Source organism: Doryrhamphus excisus, linkage group LG9, assembly GCF_037039965.1.
Source record: "Doryrhamphus excisus strain RoL-2023G ecotype Guam linkage group LG9, RoL_Dexc_Guam_v1.1, whole genome shotgun sequence".
In the NCBI taxonomy this organism is placed as follows: domain Eukaryota; kingdom Metazoa; phylum Chordata; class Actinopteri; order Syngnathiformes; family Syngnathidae; genus Doryrhamphus; species Doryrhamphus excisus.
The window spans coordinates 6,426,864-6,444,835 of NC_136365.1; the positions used below are offsets into that span (position 1 = coordinate 6,426,864).

A 17,972-nucleotide genomic window follows, 5' to 3' on the forward strand; every position below is an offset into this window, starting at 1 on the left:
TGTGTGGGCCTGTATGAGAATGATTTTACAAAGCCTGCAATTTATTTGCACAGATTTCGACATGATGAACAAGCTGTGATCAACAGACGCTTCACTGTCCAGCATGCACACTAACATCAACATCAGCAGCCTTCTCTCAAGCTGCTGAGTGCAACATGAACATCTCTCTGTTCTGGGAAATGGCACCATTGAAATTCTACACCATGTTCACCTGCTAGGTTGTGTCAGTCAGTTTGAGACTGTCAAAAATAGATAAGGTTCATGGACCAAAACAGTAGAATCTGAGATCTTAACACAATAACAGTGACATAAAAGACACTAAAACCTTGTAGCCCGAGGATTTGTCACTACTATCGTATCAAATGTGTTTGTGTTGGGTCTCAAAAATATCCCTCTGTCATTACTGAATACTGAGATGATTGGATTTGTTCTATAAATCTGAACAGATACTGTAATTTCAGGCTTTGGAAAGTCTCGGATAAAAGTTTTACAGATAACCTTGCTTACGCATGTATAACAAAAATGTCCCCCAACAAAGTGAAAATGTTTTTTCCCCAAGGGGTGAGATGTCGCACTTTGATCGGCGGTCCAAACGCAGTATACAGTTGTTACTGAGGCAAAGCAACAGTGAAACCAATATACTGTAGTATATACAGTACATACAGGATGAGGTGGATCAATCCCAGAATGAACACATAGATACCTGGGGCATGAATGCTAACGATGTATCAGTCGTCTCAAAGCTGTGCTGAGGTATGGTAACATTGTGGGTGGTTGGGGGGGGGATTGTTCAATACTCCCTTGGGTTTGTCTCTTTGAGGTAAGGGACTTGGCGTCATATCATTGAGACTCTAAAATGTATATTTAAAGCTGGATTGTGTTGTGGAAGTCAATTGTGAGTGTCAAAAATGTGTCAAAAACAGGAGGCTGCCAAATGGCAAAAAATTGAAATTAAATTAATCATTGTTTTCAAATCAATTAATCATGATTAATCACTGTTTGAAACTGCATTTGAAATATGGCAATTTTTACCGCATTTTATGTACAAAAAGCTATATAACTGGACAGGGAATGCATGTACTGACAGCTGCAGATGAACTAAAAATTTAAATTAGTAGTCTAATAGTAGTCTCTTTAATAAGCAGAACATTTGAATCACACTTTAACCGTGCTACTATGACCAATGACCAATGACGGGTGGCATTTAAAAGGCACCACCACGTCTTGAGTGTACGTTAGTGAGAGAATATCCACTGTTTGTCACTGTTTGTTTATTTAGAACACACATAATAAATATGCTGAGATGTACGGACTGTCCATTAATGCAACCCGCAAGCACCCACTAATAATAGAGAAGTGTTCTGATAATAGTGAAGATGTTATTGGGAGTTGGAGATACAGTAAACCTCGGATATATCGGATTCAATTGTTCCCACTGGTTTTGTCCGATATAAGCGAAATCCGTTATATGCGTATCCCGGAAAATGTCCGTTTTACGCATATATCGGATTTATATCCGGTATATGCGTAAATCGGATTTATATCCGGTATATGCGTAAATCGGATTTTATCCGTTATAAAAAGGCACTTCCTTGACTATGTTTCCAATGTACCTGGACAATGAAAAGAGACGTAAGGTAATGAGAATTTAACTTTATTGGACTCTGAGCATAACAAATTGTTAATTAAGCTAGGCCCTGTTACGCCCATCAGGCCTATGTTATTTCCAATAGTGAGGTTAAGATCTCATTCACTGCTGTGCTAGTATTATTGACGTCACTCACTTTTATATTTGTCTTAAATCTGGAGCGAGGAGAAAGACACGATGCGGCCATCCGATATATGCGAGGGAAATTGGAACGGGACTGGAGATTTTGTCCGAAATAGGCGAAATCCGTTATAAAAAATCCAATATATGCAATGAATTTTTATTGGAAATGCATTACAGAAAAATCTGTTATTTTTTATCTGTCCGTTGTGAGCGAATTTCCAATATATCCGAGTCTGATATATCCGAGGTTTACTGTACATACATGGTGTTGGAATAGCACTGCTTTAGATTTGTTCAGAATAAAGTAAAAAAAAAAAAAAAAGAGCGTCAGACTCCTGGGACATTACACTACGCCTCCATTTGTCATCACGATGTGCATGCATTAATTCATTAATTTATTTTCTACCATTTATCCTCATGAGGGTTGCGGAGGTGCTGGAGCCTATCCCGGCTGTCTTCGGGCGAGAGGCTGGGTACACCCTGGGCTGGTCGCCAGCCAATCACAGGGCACATATAGACAAACAACCATTCACACCACACATATGCATTAATTATGAAAATCAAATTAATTCATAGGGGTGTTGCAAGATCTCCTCACACAAGAGAAAAGCTGTAACGCAAAATACTATGACATGTCTACTGTGGATGATATTACAATAATATACTACGTAGAAGAGCACACTAAGTGTTTTTGGCACACCTTAAACCCCGCACACTTTCTGTCTTGTTGTTCCCAGCATCAGCGAATGATGTGTGGTTGTTTTTTTTCCAAACAGATTTAAAATGCTTCTTGCTACTCCAAGCAGACTCTGTAGTAATTCTTACATTTGATCAACTAAAAGATTTGTCAGATCAACTCACGTAGCTGTTCTGACTTGTCTGCACCCTTAATCACCGGGCGGTTCTACTGACGCTCATTGCATTTGGCTCAGCTCCAGCTTTCAAGCACCCCCACCATCTCCGAATCTGTTTCATAACACACCTTCCTCATCGATAGAAGAGATCCGTGTCTGCAATTTAGCAACAGGGTCGATATATTCAGCCAATACGGGTTCGCATTGAAATGTTTCTTGCGTCATACATTTATTTAAACATAAATGTATCAAAATGCATCTCAGTGAAATGTTAAAATCTCCTCTGGTCTCGTGAACCCAGTCTTGTGTCATGATTTGGGTGTATCGGGACACCCGTACTAATTAACTTGAGTCATTTACTTGAGTTTTTGTCACCATTTTTTGATTAGTCTGTAAAGGAACCCCACAAAAAGCAGGTATTTACTGTATTTCAAATAGAAAAAATACACATTTATTTAAACATAAATATATCAAAATGCACCTCAGTGAAATGTTAAAATCTGCTCTGGTCTAGTGAACCCAGTCTTGTGTCATGATTTGGGTGTATCGGGACACCCGTACTAATTAACTTGAGTCATTTACTTGAGTTTTTGTCACCATTTTCTGATTAGTCTGTAAAGGAACCCCACAAAAAGCAAGTATTTACTGTATTTCAAATAGAAAAAAATACACATTTATTTAAACATAAATATATCAAAATGCACCTCAGTGAAATGTTAAAATCTGCTCTGGTCTAGTGAACCCAGTCTTGTGTCATGATTTGGGTGTATAGGGACACCCGTACTAATTAACTTGAGTCATTTACTTGAGTTTTTGTCACCATTTTCTGATTAGTCTGTAAAGGAACCCCACAAAAAGCAAGTATTTTCTGTATTTCAAACAGAAAAAATACACAAACTTGCATCAACACTCCCATATTTATACACAGTTTTGTCCTGCTTGATGACCTTGACAATGGCCGGTAATTCCAACCAGCAAGCTCCCTGTGCAGGAGAGATGAACAAACATAACGCAGACTGACCATAAAAGACATGATCTATGATTTAAATGGAAAGAACACAAAGCCACTGCCCCAATGTTTGATTTCTCTCACGCTGAAAAGGGTGAGGAAGCCAACATAGCAAAGGTGAAACATGAAAAAGAGGGCAAGCGTATGAACTTCCTATAAGGACTCCTATCTGCAAAACATGTGCCTCAACAAGTGCACATCCTTTCTCTTTCTGACGCCTCCTTTCCTCGTCCCAAACTGTGGGCTGCTGTCACCATGGAGACACTCTGCCTCTGAACACAATCCACCAGAGGAATAAATATCTTGTCTGCATACAAGGAGTAAAAGTGTGTGAAAAGACACACTTCTTCAAGTGTGAAAACAAAACCAAAAAAGACAATAAATCTATTAAGAAGGGAAGAAAAAAAAAATATATGAGCAAAAAGGGGCCAAAGATTGAATCACAAGTACCGCCCACTGGAACACCGAGTGAGACGTCTAATATCACACCTCACGTATGCACGCTTTGTTGTGCCATAGATGCTACAATTTAGAAAGAGTGTAAATGTGCTCTAGTGCATAAAGATCTATAAAGATCAACTTGTTGCTATTTCACTGTGATGTGACGTGTAATCACAACCACGCCGCAAGGGAGGGTGGGGGGGTGGGGGGGCTTGTACACCTCTGCATAATGTCATGTAACGTGTTGCCATGGTAGCCACAACCATAGCCGTTTTCATGCAATCAGCTGTGTTGCCATGGGAACAGTAATCTCAGCAGAGGGAGGCATATCTTTTTTTTTTTTTCGTTGCCTGTATAAACCCGAGTGTTTACATGTTCCCCCTGCTGTCGATGCCTCGAACTCACCTCCGATAGGCACCACAAATGACTCATCAATAGAATACAAAGCGGATGCTTTAACCTTTACAAAGTAAGACTGATGCATGCTGGGACTGAAGAGCTAGATGAGTTGGTCACTGTGTTGATCATGTTCAAACCCATACTATTGATAAGGCTTTTATGAAGTGTTTGATCCCTTCTAGTGTCGGTGTTCCCATCTGACTGAGATGGAAATAGAAATAGAAGAGGAGAAAAAGGCAACTGGGATGAGCTACTAAAAGAATCTCACGCAGCTCAATCACAAGTCACGCGCTACATTTCTGTGCGTTTCACCCACCAACTGTTCAGTGCGTGGCTGTGAGGGGAACGTGGAGCACACAAACACCACCTTAAAGCTGTCATATCTTCAGTGACTCATGTTGATTTCCATCTTTTATTGCCGAGTGGTTCTAAAGAAAAGGGATGCAAAGTCTGTCACTGTAGCGCAGGGATGTAAAGGACACATACTGTGTGTGTGTGTGTGTGTGTGTGAAGAAATAACACACACAACATACTGAATCAGGTTTGGGAGTTTGGGAATAGTGAAGAATATTGCAGCCCAGCCACAAGCGGCAAAACTAATTAAATCAGAGGTTAGAGGGGGACAACAGGTCATCACAAAGGTGCAGTGAGCAAACTGTCACACTTATCACATCATGAGTGTTCAGGTATTAAACACAGACCAGCCACATCCTTTGGTGCACCGGGATCCAATATAAGAGATGCATACACAATTATGTCTTTCTAATGTTACAATCATTCATGTAATAATACCATAAATGTTCTCATTAGAACTGGGAATTAATCCCAAGTAGACAATCATTGAAGAGAAGCTGTTATTTCTAGAATGTGAAAACACATTATACTCTATATGTCATGTTCTCCAAAACTACTGACTAAAAACATGACAAGGGAGCCAAAATGCATACTCACAATTTGCTTATTTTTATATATTATTTTATTTATTTTATTTATTTTATTATAAGATTGGGCATCGAGCGTCAAGCATGAATGGTACATTAATAAAGAAGAAGCCGCATCCATTTCAAACATGGCCAGTGTGCAACGCCACTCAAAACTTTGGCGGAAATTCTGCCAAAAAACGAACAGTGCAGTGCTTTGTGTATTCTGCATCACAAGACACGCTCCAACACGTAAACAAGATATGTGAATTGTTTTTTTCATGAGGTTTTCAAATATAAAAGTCATTCATGAACGTATACTTCTATGTGAAAATACTTCAAAACATTTATGAAGCCCTATGAGAGTTTCCTAAAAAAACAGAAAAAAACGATACACCCCCCCCCCCTTACGTTGTTTGTCAAAAATCACAAAATTCCAACTCTGGTATTTTATGCCATTTTTGGGTGCTTCTGGGGCCCCTGTTGAGTGTGTGTGAGGTTTCCACTGTGTTTTTGACCAGAAAAGTGCATTAGAAGCAAGTTGAAAAAAACTGAAAAAAGCTGAAAAAAACGATACACCGTCCCTTACGTTTTTTGTCAAAAAATCGCAAAATTCAAACTCCGGCATTTATGCCAATTTTGGGTGCTTCTGGGGCCCCTGTTGAGCATGTGTGAGGTTTCCACTGTGTTTTTGACCAGAAAAGTGCATTAGAAGCAAGTTGAAAAAAAAATGAAAAAAACAATACACCCCCCCCCCCTTACGTTTTTTGTCAAAAATCACAAAATTCAAATTCTGGCATTTTATGCCATTTTTGGGTGCTTCTGGGGCCCCTGTTGAGTCTGTGTGAGGTTTCCATTGTGTTTTTGACCAAAAAAGTGCATTAGAAGCAAGTTGAAAAAACTGAAAAAAACTGAAAAAAAAGATACATTTTGCGATTTTTTACGTTTTTTGTCAAAAATCGCAAAATTCAAACTCTGGTATTTTATGCCATTTTTGGGTGCTTCTGGGGCCCCTGTTGAGTCTGTGTGAGGTTTCCATTGTGTTTTTGACCAAAAAAGTGCATTAGAAGCAAGTTGAAAAAACTGAAAAAAAAGATACATTTTGCGATTTTTTACGTTTTTTGTCAAAAATCGCAAAATTCAAACTCTGGCATTTTATGCCATTTTTGGGTGCTTCTGGGCCCCTGTTGAGCGTGTGTGAGGTTTCCACTGTGTTTTTGACCAGAAAAGTGCAAAAAAAAAATCACAAAAAGTTAATATAATTTAAGAAAATTATGGAGACATTCACAGATTTCATCCATGAACATTTACACCATGACAACATATGACCCTACATCTGGAAAGAATCACAATTACAGATTACAGTAATTGTAATCGTAACTGGAAGTGCTCAAATTCAAATGATGCCCAACCCTATAAACTATAATACTAATACTAAACAGGCATTAATAAGTGCAAATTAACTGAATATTCTATTGAAATAAATCTTAAATATCATGCTACATGAATCCACAATGTAACCTTCTACTGTATGTGAGCCTTTAACAAGAGTCCACCAGTGCAGCATTATGGTTCTATGCCCCGCAGGGGGGCAGGTGAGCAACAGACATCAAACAGCAAACCTGTGGTGTGTGCACAAGGGGGGCACTGTAACACAGACCGTCTTCTTCTTGCATTCCAAATGTAAGCCAGGCTTTAACATGGCTCCGGCGCACACCTTCCACTGCATACCTGCATCAAATATTAATTTCTTCTATTTTCAGTCAACCCACAAAATTAAAATCATTACGTGTTTTTTTTTTTTTTTTTTTTTTTAAAGGCAAGGCAAAAAGCCTTTTACTGAATTCCTAAAAAGCTCCACTAATGTCTACACCACAAGAATTTTAAAAGGCTTACAACTCCACTAAGCAGTAAAAGCAGTACACATACAATATGTGATAAATGTGTACAAATGGAACAGAGGCAATATGACTAAGAGCAGTTGAAAGTGATAAATACGTGTTGACATGGGAACGCCTTGGCTGCATCTTTCAGCACATTCACTGCTGCGGGCTACATTGGTGGAGCCTAAGTACTTCATTTCCTAAACAGCTCAAGGACATTCACGGCAAATTAAATGTTTTGACCCCAATTACATATTATTCCATGTAGTCGCTTTTCCTCCTACAGATGATTTATGCAAAGGGAAATGTTACTAAACGTCATATGAAACAACAATAACTAAGCACTACTATAAAAAGAACTTCTGAATTTGCTCATAGGTGAAATCATCCTACAATACAGACACAATACACAATACAATACACATCATATTGATGCAATTTGTTTACTTAGCTCAGTCGCTCAGTTCAGAAGTAAAGCACATCTGTGCATCGGAAAATAACAGCTTCAAAATCATGTTGATAGGACACTGGCACTGACACTGTCATTGCCATGGCAATCGTTATTTAAGGACACGATGTTCTGTTCAGTCTGTAAATTCACTGGCATGACTTCATCAAATGCATATTTAATATGAATTAATTTCAATCTTCAAATAATTCTTTTGCACACAACGGCAGGGAGAGCTAAGAACTAAAATGTGACTTTCATTAGTATTAGTGCATTTTAGATTTTAGTTGTATCCAAACTTTTTCCACTGAGTGCCACATGTTTTAAAGAAACATACCAAAGGCCTACATCGACAATTATATCGTTGCATACTTAGCTCGGTCTTCTCTTGCAAGTACTGTTAAAAGTGTGTAGCTAAACAACCAATGAATACATGTTTTATCATGCCATGTTTAAACACTCTGCCTTATCTGCCACAATTCTTTTTTCACAATTGTTACTTTGTGTGAATGAACCAAGTGCAGAAAACTTTGGATCGTGAACATCATGCTTTCATCAGATGATTGGCAATTGAATGATGGGTGCAGGTCCAAATGTGTGGACAAATTAGCCATTTAGCTACAGTATGTCAGTCTACAGGCTCTGTAACTTTCTACACATCGCTACAAACTGAGAGAAAGGTAAATAAATTTCAGCTTGTTACAGAGACACATTATGGGGCAGATGTGGTTATGGAGTCCACTTCAAGAGTTTGTGTTTGGATGAAATATGTATGTTGTTGTTGTTTCCTGATAGAAAACCGGTAAAACAGTCTGTAAAACAGACTCCTGATACAGAACAAATCAAAATATATGGTGACAGTTCATATAGCTAGACTCAACAAAAATATAAATGCTATAATAGAACACCACTTCATTCATTTTCTATACCGCTTATCTTCACGAGGGTCACGGGTATGCTGGAGGCTATCCCAGCTGTCTTCGGGTGAGAGGTGAGGTACACCCTGGAATGGTCGCCAGCCAATCACAGGGCACATATAGACAAACAACCATTCACACTCACATTCATACCTATGGACAATTTGGAGTCGCCAATTAACCTAGCATGTTTTTGGAATGTGGGAGGAAATTCCACTTCAAAGTCCACTTCAAAATAGCTCATGAAAGTTCCGAGCAAAACCAAAAGTGTTTATATTTTTGTTGAGTGTATTTTGACTGTGCTGTGATTTTTTTTGCAAATAAAAATAAAACACTTTTATAAGAGTGTGGTTGTTACTCTAAATAAATTACTACATGTAAACCAAAAGTAATCACCACCAAAGCGTACTTTGTAGGACAAATCAATGAAACAATAAAACACACAACTTGCTTGCTCATCCAATGAGCGGATGTTGATATCAGGGCCACAAAAATGTACTGGATACTTTTAGTCTCCATCTCATGAGATTTCGTTGTGCATGCGCTAAATCAGCAACACTACACACTAATCCCTCCTCTTCAAGATGTATGTGTGTATGTATTTATAGGGGACAAAGGATGGTTGAAGAGACGCATGATCGAGCCGAACTGACTCAGCTTCATTAAAAAGAGTTTTTCACAGAGACTTAAAAGGGGAAAACACAACCGACAATCAAAAGAAGCAAAAAAACGAGATTGACACAGTGTGTGGGCGACGTCTAAAGTGATACTCTGACCCACTTCGGTGTTAAAAAAAAAAAAAAAAAAAAAAGGCTATGAATGCATCACTAGGGCTCCACATGCCCAAAAGCACAATGCAATGGTTAGGTCGCTCACTAATAGACAGAAGCAGGATTTATCAGACAACCACTTTTATTGTTGTGGCCATTGAGGAATGCTATAATGCTATAATGCTGCCGTGCTGCAGCCACTGCCGCAGGAGAAACTGCTTTAAGAGGTGACATAAGACGAAGACTAACACGAGAGAGAAAGAAGCAGTGCACGCCTCGCATGGCCTGCAGAGAAGATTGTCTTTTAAGCTCTAAACTCACATGCAGACATGGTGGTGCACAAAGCAGCCACACTGTCTACTTCTATGACTGGAGCTCCATTGGGTGAGGTCATTTCAACGGTACACCTCCACAATCTAATGAGAGCCAATTAAAGAGCTGTATCAACAACTGACTTCATATGCTTATCATTGGGAGTGTCGTTTCCAGTGGTGCATGTTGCATCCTACTGAAAGCTGTTTCTGATATTTTGCTTTCTGCTGTGGATAAATGAGATCTTGGAATTGAGCACTCAATAGAGCGTTGACCTCCACCAAGGTTGAACTGTTAACAAAAGTGAAAAAAATAGACATTGTGCATCATAAGCGTGACAAGATCTCTCATTCAGAAAAAAACTGTATTGTGATAATGAATAAAAAAAATAATTTACAGGTAAATATACTTGATTTACCTTTTGACAGGAAAGTTTGTCCAGTCAGGTTTCTGCAGTCGACGAAGAAATATTGCGGATGACATAGAGGTTAATTAGTGACTCCAAATTCTATAGGTATGAATGTGAGTGTGAATGGTTGTTTGTCTATATGTGCCCTGTGATTGGCTGGTGACCAGTCTCACTCACATTCATACTTATGGACAATTTGGAATGCTTTTGGAATGTGGAAGAAAACCGTAGTACCCAAAAAACCCACACACAGGGAGAACATACAAACTTCACACAGAGATGCCCGAGGGTGGAATCAAACTCTGGTTGATTATCTTACATTTTGTACTTTAATACCTTTGCTGCATCTTTTTTTTTTTTATTTTTGTGATCCATACAAAAAATTCTCGTTTTTGCAGTAGCTAACAGACATGTAAAAAATGAGTTATTGCAGTACAACATTTAGTACACTCCCAAAATATCTGGCCATGACTGTACACTGTAATTAATGTGACTTCCTAAAGTTTCGATTGAGGGAAAATCACTTTTTTTCAATGTATTTATTTAGCCAACACTTGTGTTAATAAATTCATAATGAATTACAACGCAAGAGGTTGTCAAAGAAACTCATGTAAATGCATATGGAAATTATGACAATGTTAATTATCACTTACATACAGTATCGTATCTACAATACTTAGGTAGTATAATGCTCCCGCACACAGAATCACACTGTCAATAAAGCCTAATAATAAAAAAACACACCCCTTTTCCTGACCCTTCCTCACACATGTTGTCATTCATCTTTTTTGTGCGTTGTCAGGTGGGAGACGATGCTATTTTATGCTTTTAGTGTGGATATGTTTTTAGCGTGTCCCTGGCTTTCTGCGTGTGTATCTAATGTGATGTGTGTGTGTTCCCCCATAAGGTCAAGCAGCCCCTAAACAAATCTGAGAGCGTGACTCACAGAGACCTCCGATCTCCGTCCATCAGCACTGACAGGATGGCATGCTAATCAGCTATGCATGCAGCCCAGTGTGGCCTGTAGCTATCTCAGGCATATGGCCTTTTGATTGTTTCTTTCTCTCGCCGTGTGTATGCGTATATGTTCTTCAAATTCCACTTTAGTTGTGTGGACATTTCTGTTTGGGCTGGTTCACACAGAAAAAATGCGACAATGAGCTCCTTTCACCCTGTGTGATCTGTGCATGTGTGTGTGTGTGTGTGTGTGTGTGAGTGTGTGTGTACAGAAGGCCATGGCATGCCCCCCCCTAGGGTCACTGCCAAGCTCCAAATTCTATATCTCCACTCAGCCAAATGGAGAAAAATTGAATGGCTGCTTGAAAAAACACACATCACTCGTTCAAGTCACACTCACACACATACACACACTCACACACACACACACAATGTGCACTGCAGTGGGCCTAAAGGATGATTGAGCGCTAACACAGCGTCACACAGTGCCCTGTGGGGACTGAAATATTCATGGTTGTGGTGTTATTGTTATATCAGTCCTGTTGGGGGTAGGATGCAATGACGGTGTGTACTGGAACTCTGATTATTAAAAAAAACAAAACAAAACCAAAAACATCGTTCACATTTACAGTAATGCATCAAACTCAACATGGATAAGATTGCTCCGGGGGAGAAAGAATGTTGCATAATATTTTCACTTTCACACATTTGACAAATTCCAAAAGGTAGAAACAAAACAAAATGAGGAAAAGTATCAAATTTAAAAAAGACATACAGTATCTTATGAAAATGAATACAGTCCTCACATTTCAACATGCTTTTTGTTCCAGGATTGTATTATTTCCAAGGAGAAAATACTATTCAAATTAAGCTTGGATAGATGGATATAACTTTGTAATAGCTCGTAAAAAATGTTTCTTTGAATGTAAAAGAAAGCCACTTTTGTTTACAATTCCTAACGACACCACCATCAAGCACAAGTGGTTGGAGTTCCTGATTACCTACCAGCAAAAGAAATGTATTTTACTCTGTCAATGGCATTTCACACTGGACTGTTTCATGAGGATGAGCCAGTATGCAGCTGGACTAGCCAACAAACTTTCTGAAGGCTGACACCTTTCTAACGTTACTTCACGTCAAAGAATCAAAAAAGCAAGCAGTAAGTAACAGTGTCTTCAACGTATTCGAGGTAAAAGGCAATTGTGTGTTTGTCCGTGTCCATTGTGAGCAATTCTAATCTAATCAAACATCTCTCGACACACAACACTACTCTATCCAACTGGTACTTTCATCCATACGCACCTAAGCCCATCATGCAGACACCACATGACCATAACAGTGTGTGTTAACACAGTAGCAAGGAGCAGGAGTGATGACAGCTGAGTGCAAAACTTGTCATGCACAAGTTTTCCGTGGTGGCACATAACCAAGGAAGTTTAAGATTAAGATATGCCTTTATTCGTCCATCAGTGGGGAAATTTGTAAATTAATAAACCGTAATAAACATTAATAAACCTTTATAAATATTAATAAATATTAATAAATATCAATAAATATCAATAAATATCAATAAATATTAATAAATATTAATAAATATTAATAAATATTAATAAATATTAATAAATATTAATAAATAAATTAATATGACCAACTTCATCACACATTTGAACCAGCAACACAAAAGCACGCTTAACTGGTGGCAGGACTTCTTTTGCTTGTGTTGCTTTTAAGGCAATACTAAGTACGTATGTGTTGAGTCTCTATGCTTATAAAAGCTGTACACCAACTAATCTACAGCACATCCAAGTTCCATTTCCACAGTATTATACCTTGTGTAGATATGCTGCAAGAAAATCCAATCTTGAAATGCACTCATTTTTGTGAGATACCATAGGACATCAATGATAATCAATGTTAAGAGACTATGACCCGACAAGCGAAAGGTGTTTGGATGACTTATTTCGCTCAATCCTGCAGTTCAACGTGAAGAGAGAAAACATTGCTTATGAATTTGAACTGCAATGAATTATTGAACAGCAATGTTGCTGCTTTTTTGTAATGTGCCAAAAGGCAAAACAAAAAATGCTCACAGGAAGAGAACAAAGAATGCCTTTAGTCCTACAGTACAGCATTTCTGTATTTTGTCCTATTTAACACTCTCTCTTTGGGCGTGGCGTCCATGTCCATGTGTTCATTGCTGTGGCCTGTGCTTAATGTAAAAGCCTTGTTGACCTGTGTCGTAGGTTTTATGATTTGATCATTTTTGGACTTCATTCCTTCTGCTATTGATCGCCTCACCATTCAAACCCATGCAGGACAACCAAATTACAGCACATTTTCAACATAGAACCTCTAAAAAATCTGTTCCCAGAATCTGGTTGACCACCATTTAAAAAAAAAATAAATTTCACCCCACCAAAGAAATAGTGGAAATATGAATAATAATAAAAAATATATAAAGCTACTCCTTTTTTGACATGTGGAACTGTGAATTGTACTATGTGATGCATTCTATTGTAAGTTGCATGCTTCTTCATCATACTGTAAATGAAACCATTACCTGAGTATTTCCTTCGAGTGGCCGGTGCTGGTGCTCTTCTTGTCGAGTGTACCAAGGCAACTGGACTTCAACAAGGTGTGAGGCCCCCGGTCGAGAATCATGGTGGATGTCGCCGTAGCGATGACAGCGACTGCATCACGCACCCTGGCCTCGATATTGTAATCCCACTCATCGTACGACACAGAAATCAGCCCTATGAAGTGATGCAGTGTAAGGAGAGGAATAAGTTCAGTGACCGCTCAAACTTATTTTGGTTGGTACCCCAGCGGGAGAGTGCCAAAAAATTCTAGGATGTTATTTCAGTACCCTGTTAAACTATTGTCACAAAAAACTGTCCTGAACTGAACCAAGGAGTATTTTCAGTGTAAATATGGCTTTTCATCAACAGTGGTTGAAAGCTTTCTTTAAGAAAAGACTGCAGAGGGAAAAAGACTGTGGTTCATCCCGCAGCTCATTTTGCTGTGCTTAACTATTGGAGCATGAGGAAGCTGTGATGTCTGCATCACTGTCTCTCACCCATAGACAAGTGCCTTTTTGGGCTTCATGGTACTTTGGCTGGTTTGCATTTTATGTTCACATTTGAAATCTAGCAGAAAGAGAGGCAAATAAAGCGCAGTGTCAAAGTTTCCTATCTGGGAATGTTTGAAAGTATGTATTTGCGTGAAGTTTTCCTATGTAGCCCTTCCATCTAATACCAAAGCTGACCCTCTCATAAGTACGGGTCATATGATCATAAGAATCATATGATGCCTGTTTGAGTCAGGCTGCCATGTAATGTAATGCAGCAATAGTTGATGGTGTGTGTGTGTGTGTACCTGTAGGGAAAACAGCAGGCACGTGATCCGCATCTCCGGCCACCAGCGAAGGAATGATCCAGGTGAAGCCATAACCTGTTAGACCCACAGAATGAGCCACCTCAAAGATGGTGGTGGCCTCCTCCTTTGTGCAGTACAGCAGGATGACTGGGCTCTGCAGTTTCTTTAACTGATTCTGGATCTTGGAATCGCCGTCATCCACTGACATGTCCAGTAAGAGGACTTCCTCCAGTTCCCAGCCTACAAAGCTGTTCTCGATGGTACTACGGACCTTGAAAAGGAAAACACAGATCCTTGTTTAGGAAGTGTGTAGATGGTAAACCATGCTAACAACATCTACCATATAAAAGATGGATTTGGAAGATTTTATGCTTGCATTCCAGTCATGTTTAAAAAACTATTTACTGTATTTTCCGGACTTTAAGTCACACTTTTTTTCATAGGTTGGCTGTTCCTGCGACTTATACTCCAGAGTGACTTATAAATGAAAAAACTGTTTGTTACATAAACCCTGGACACCTTTTCTGTTCATGTTTATTTTTTGTGTAGCTGAATAACCATTGTGTTAGCATATCTTACACCTATTCAAGCTGTTCTCTATTCTTTTAATAGAACTAATGTTAGAACTTGCCTTCCAAGGACGTAATGTCTGTTTTGGTCAAGTAGTTTGTAAAATAAATTACCCACAAAAATGCGACTTATACGCCAGTGCGATTTATGTATGTTTTTTTCTACCTAAATATGCATTTTTGGCTTTGTGCGACTTATAGTCCAGAAAATATGGTAATTTAGCTGGGTTTGGAGGTAAATTGGAGTTAATTGGAGAACACCAATAAACCACCACCATTACGGGATTAGCATTGGTGTGGGTTACCATGATGATATTGTTTTGAAAAAATCCAAATGTACCCTATTGAGTTATGTTTCAGCAACATAACTAACAGCAATTAAATAACATACTGTAAAGCACCACTTAGTATACCACACTTAACACAAATCATGTATTTTTTTACACAATGCAAAAAACCTATAAGGTACAAAAATGGATGGACCTCATTGTTGATGCAGACTTCCCATACAATCAGGCCAGATCAAACTTAATAGTGTTTCTCACCTCCTTTATCAAATTGCTGGCACTCGCAACTTTCTTTGGCCCCAAGGCGGGTTCTTTAACAGTCGCACTGAATAAAAAATGCATGATGGTGACATTAAGTCAGCAATGCGTAGGCGTTTTGTTTGGGCACCCAACGTCACAGAACGGCACAGTACAGGGAAAAACAAAAAACTAAATTTGTGAAAATATTTGAGGGAAAATAAATCATAAAAAATGGTCATACAAAAACTATGTCTGACTGGAAGACCTTTAAAACAGGTCTTCTGCATCTACCCTCATGTCCTCCTTCACTACATCCATAAACCTCCTCTTTGGTCTTCCTCTACGCCTCCTACCTGGCAGCTCTAAACGCAGCATCCTTCTACCAATATATTCACTATCTCTCCTCTGGACATGTCCCAACCATCTCAGTCTGGCCTCTATGACTTTATCTCCAAGGCCTCTAATATGTAATGTCCCTCTGATGTACTCATTCCTGATCCTATCCATCCTGGTCACTCCCAATGAGAACCTCAGCATACTTGGCATCTCTCTCCATTTCACATTGTTTGAAGTATTTACATTGAATGACAGAAAAAGAGGATATGTGTACTAAGTATAGTTGTCAACTCACAGGATTAGTTTTGTATTCTGTGAACCCAATTGTAAGTGTAGCAAGTATCAAATGCATGCATGGTGTTCCGTGTTACTCAGAATCTCACAGCATCCACGTTTAAAGAGTCTCTGCCGGGGCCTGGGAGATAAGGACCATGAAACCTCAGTGAGCGGCTGCATTGGCAAAAAAAATAATAATTCAGCCGGGCTGCTTTTTCTATTAAGGCAATCAGAAAATGGAACACGCATCCCTTTTACATTCGAGTCTGCCAACCTTATCTTTTTTCAAAGCTTGAAATTACAGTTTGAACCTACACAAGCAGGTTCTCCACTTTGCCTGGCTTTGTAGGGACCAATTCATCATTTACCCATCAAGTGAGAAATTTTATAAAGTGGAAAAGAAAAATCATGAAAAGGAATTATGCGGCACACATCAGCAGATGAACTGAAATGATGAACAGAAACACATGAAGTGAAAGCCTTCCTGTAATGTGTTCCAAAGTGACAGATAATAACACCTAATGTGTAAAAGTAAAATCTCTCCGTTGAAAATGTTTCTAAGAGAATGTTCAGTCTATTAGATAATATTCTTCACTGACCTCACCTTCTTCCTGAAGTGATTTTATTTACAAAGGCAGCATATTCACTGCGGTGATAATGAAGCAGACAGGTGGCACATCCGCCGACTGTGTTTGTGTCTCATAACACAGCATACATGTGACACATGCACCAGCAACCTTTACCTCAAGAAGGCATGCACTGTTTATTTACCTTGTTGACAAAGTCCTGGTAGCCCGGGTAGTATGTGGTGACAATTGAGAAAATGTACCAGTCGTACTCCTCCATGATGTTCAACATGACGGAGGCCTGCTGCTCGATGGACGGACCAAATTGGAAAAACATGGAGTTGTCGTCCTGGAAACAAGAGATAGGGAGCCAATTAGCCAACAAAGTCAAATCGTGCGAGCGGGATAAGACGGATAATTATGACACAAGCATAGCGAGTGTACAGTACACCTCAGGAACACATGTTCCAATTTCTACCGCTGATAAACTGAAGTGAAAACTAACTGAATGTTCTGAGCTCCTGCTTTAATGTCACTCTTGAGCTGCAAAGGAACCACAAAAGATTCAGTGTGATACTAAGGTCGCTGTTTGTATTACTCCAAACTTCTTTGTAGAACTGCTGCCAATATCGGGATCGTTTTATATTGGCATTGGAAGTTTTCCAGACGTAGAATCCAGTGATGGCATAAGCTTCTTTATTCACAATCGTGCATACAGTGCATCCGGAAAGTATTCACAGCGCTTCACTTTTCCCACATTTTGTCATGTTACAGCCTCATTCCAAATTGTATTAATTTAATCTCTTACCTCAAAATTCTACATAAAATACTCCATTATGACAATGTGAAAAAAGTTTTTTTGACATGTTTTGAATTTATTAAAAATAGAAAACAAAAAAATCACATTTACATAAGTATTCACAGCCTTTGCCATGAAGCTCAAAATTGAGCTCAGGTGCATCTTTTTTCCACTGATCATCCTTGAGATCTTTCTACAGCTTAATTGGAGTCCACCTGCAGTAAATTCAGTTGATTGGACATGATTTGGAAATATAATAACTGTCTATATAAGGTCCCACAGTTGACTGTGCATGTCAGAGCACAAACACCAAGCATGAAGTCAAAAGAACTGTCTGTAGACCTGCGAGACAGGATTGTCTTGAGGCACAAATCTGGGGAAGGATACAGAAAAATTTCTGCTGCTTTGAAGGTCCCAATGAGCACAGTGACCTC

General features: G+C 39.0%; 1 protein-coding gene across 5 annotated transcripts in view; it reads right to left on the reverse strand.

Moving 5' to 3' along the window:
* grin2bb (glutamate receptor, ionotropic, N-methyl D-aspartate 2B, genome duplicate b) overlaps window positions 1-17,972 on the reverse strand; it is a 95,705-nt gene that overhangs the window by 22,649 nt on the left and 55,084 nt on the right. For all 5 annotated transcript variants that reach the window (XM_058069447.2, XM_078793317.1, XM_078793316.1 and 2 more), the window contains exons 4-6: window positions 16,945-17,088; window positions 14,466-14,736; window positions 13,651-13,843 (exon numbers count right to left, since the gene is read on the reverse strand). In XM_058069447.2, coding sequence (XP_057925430.2) covers window positions 13,651-13,843; window positions 14,466-14,736; window positions 16,945-17,088 — 608 coding nt within the window. The remainder of the gene's footprint in view (window positions 1-13,650; window positions 13,844-14,465; window positions 14,737-16,944; window positions 17,089-17,972) is intronic.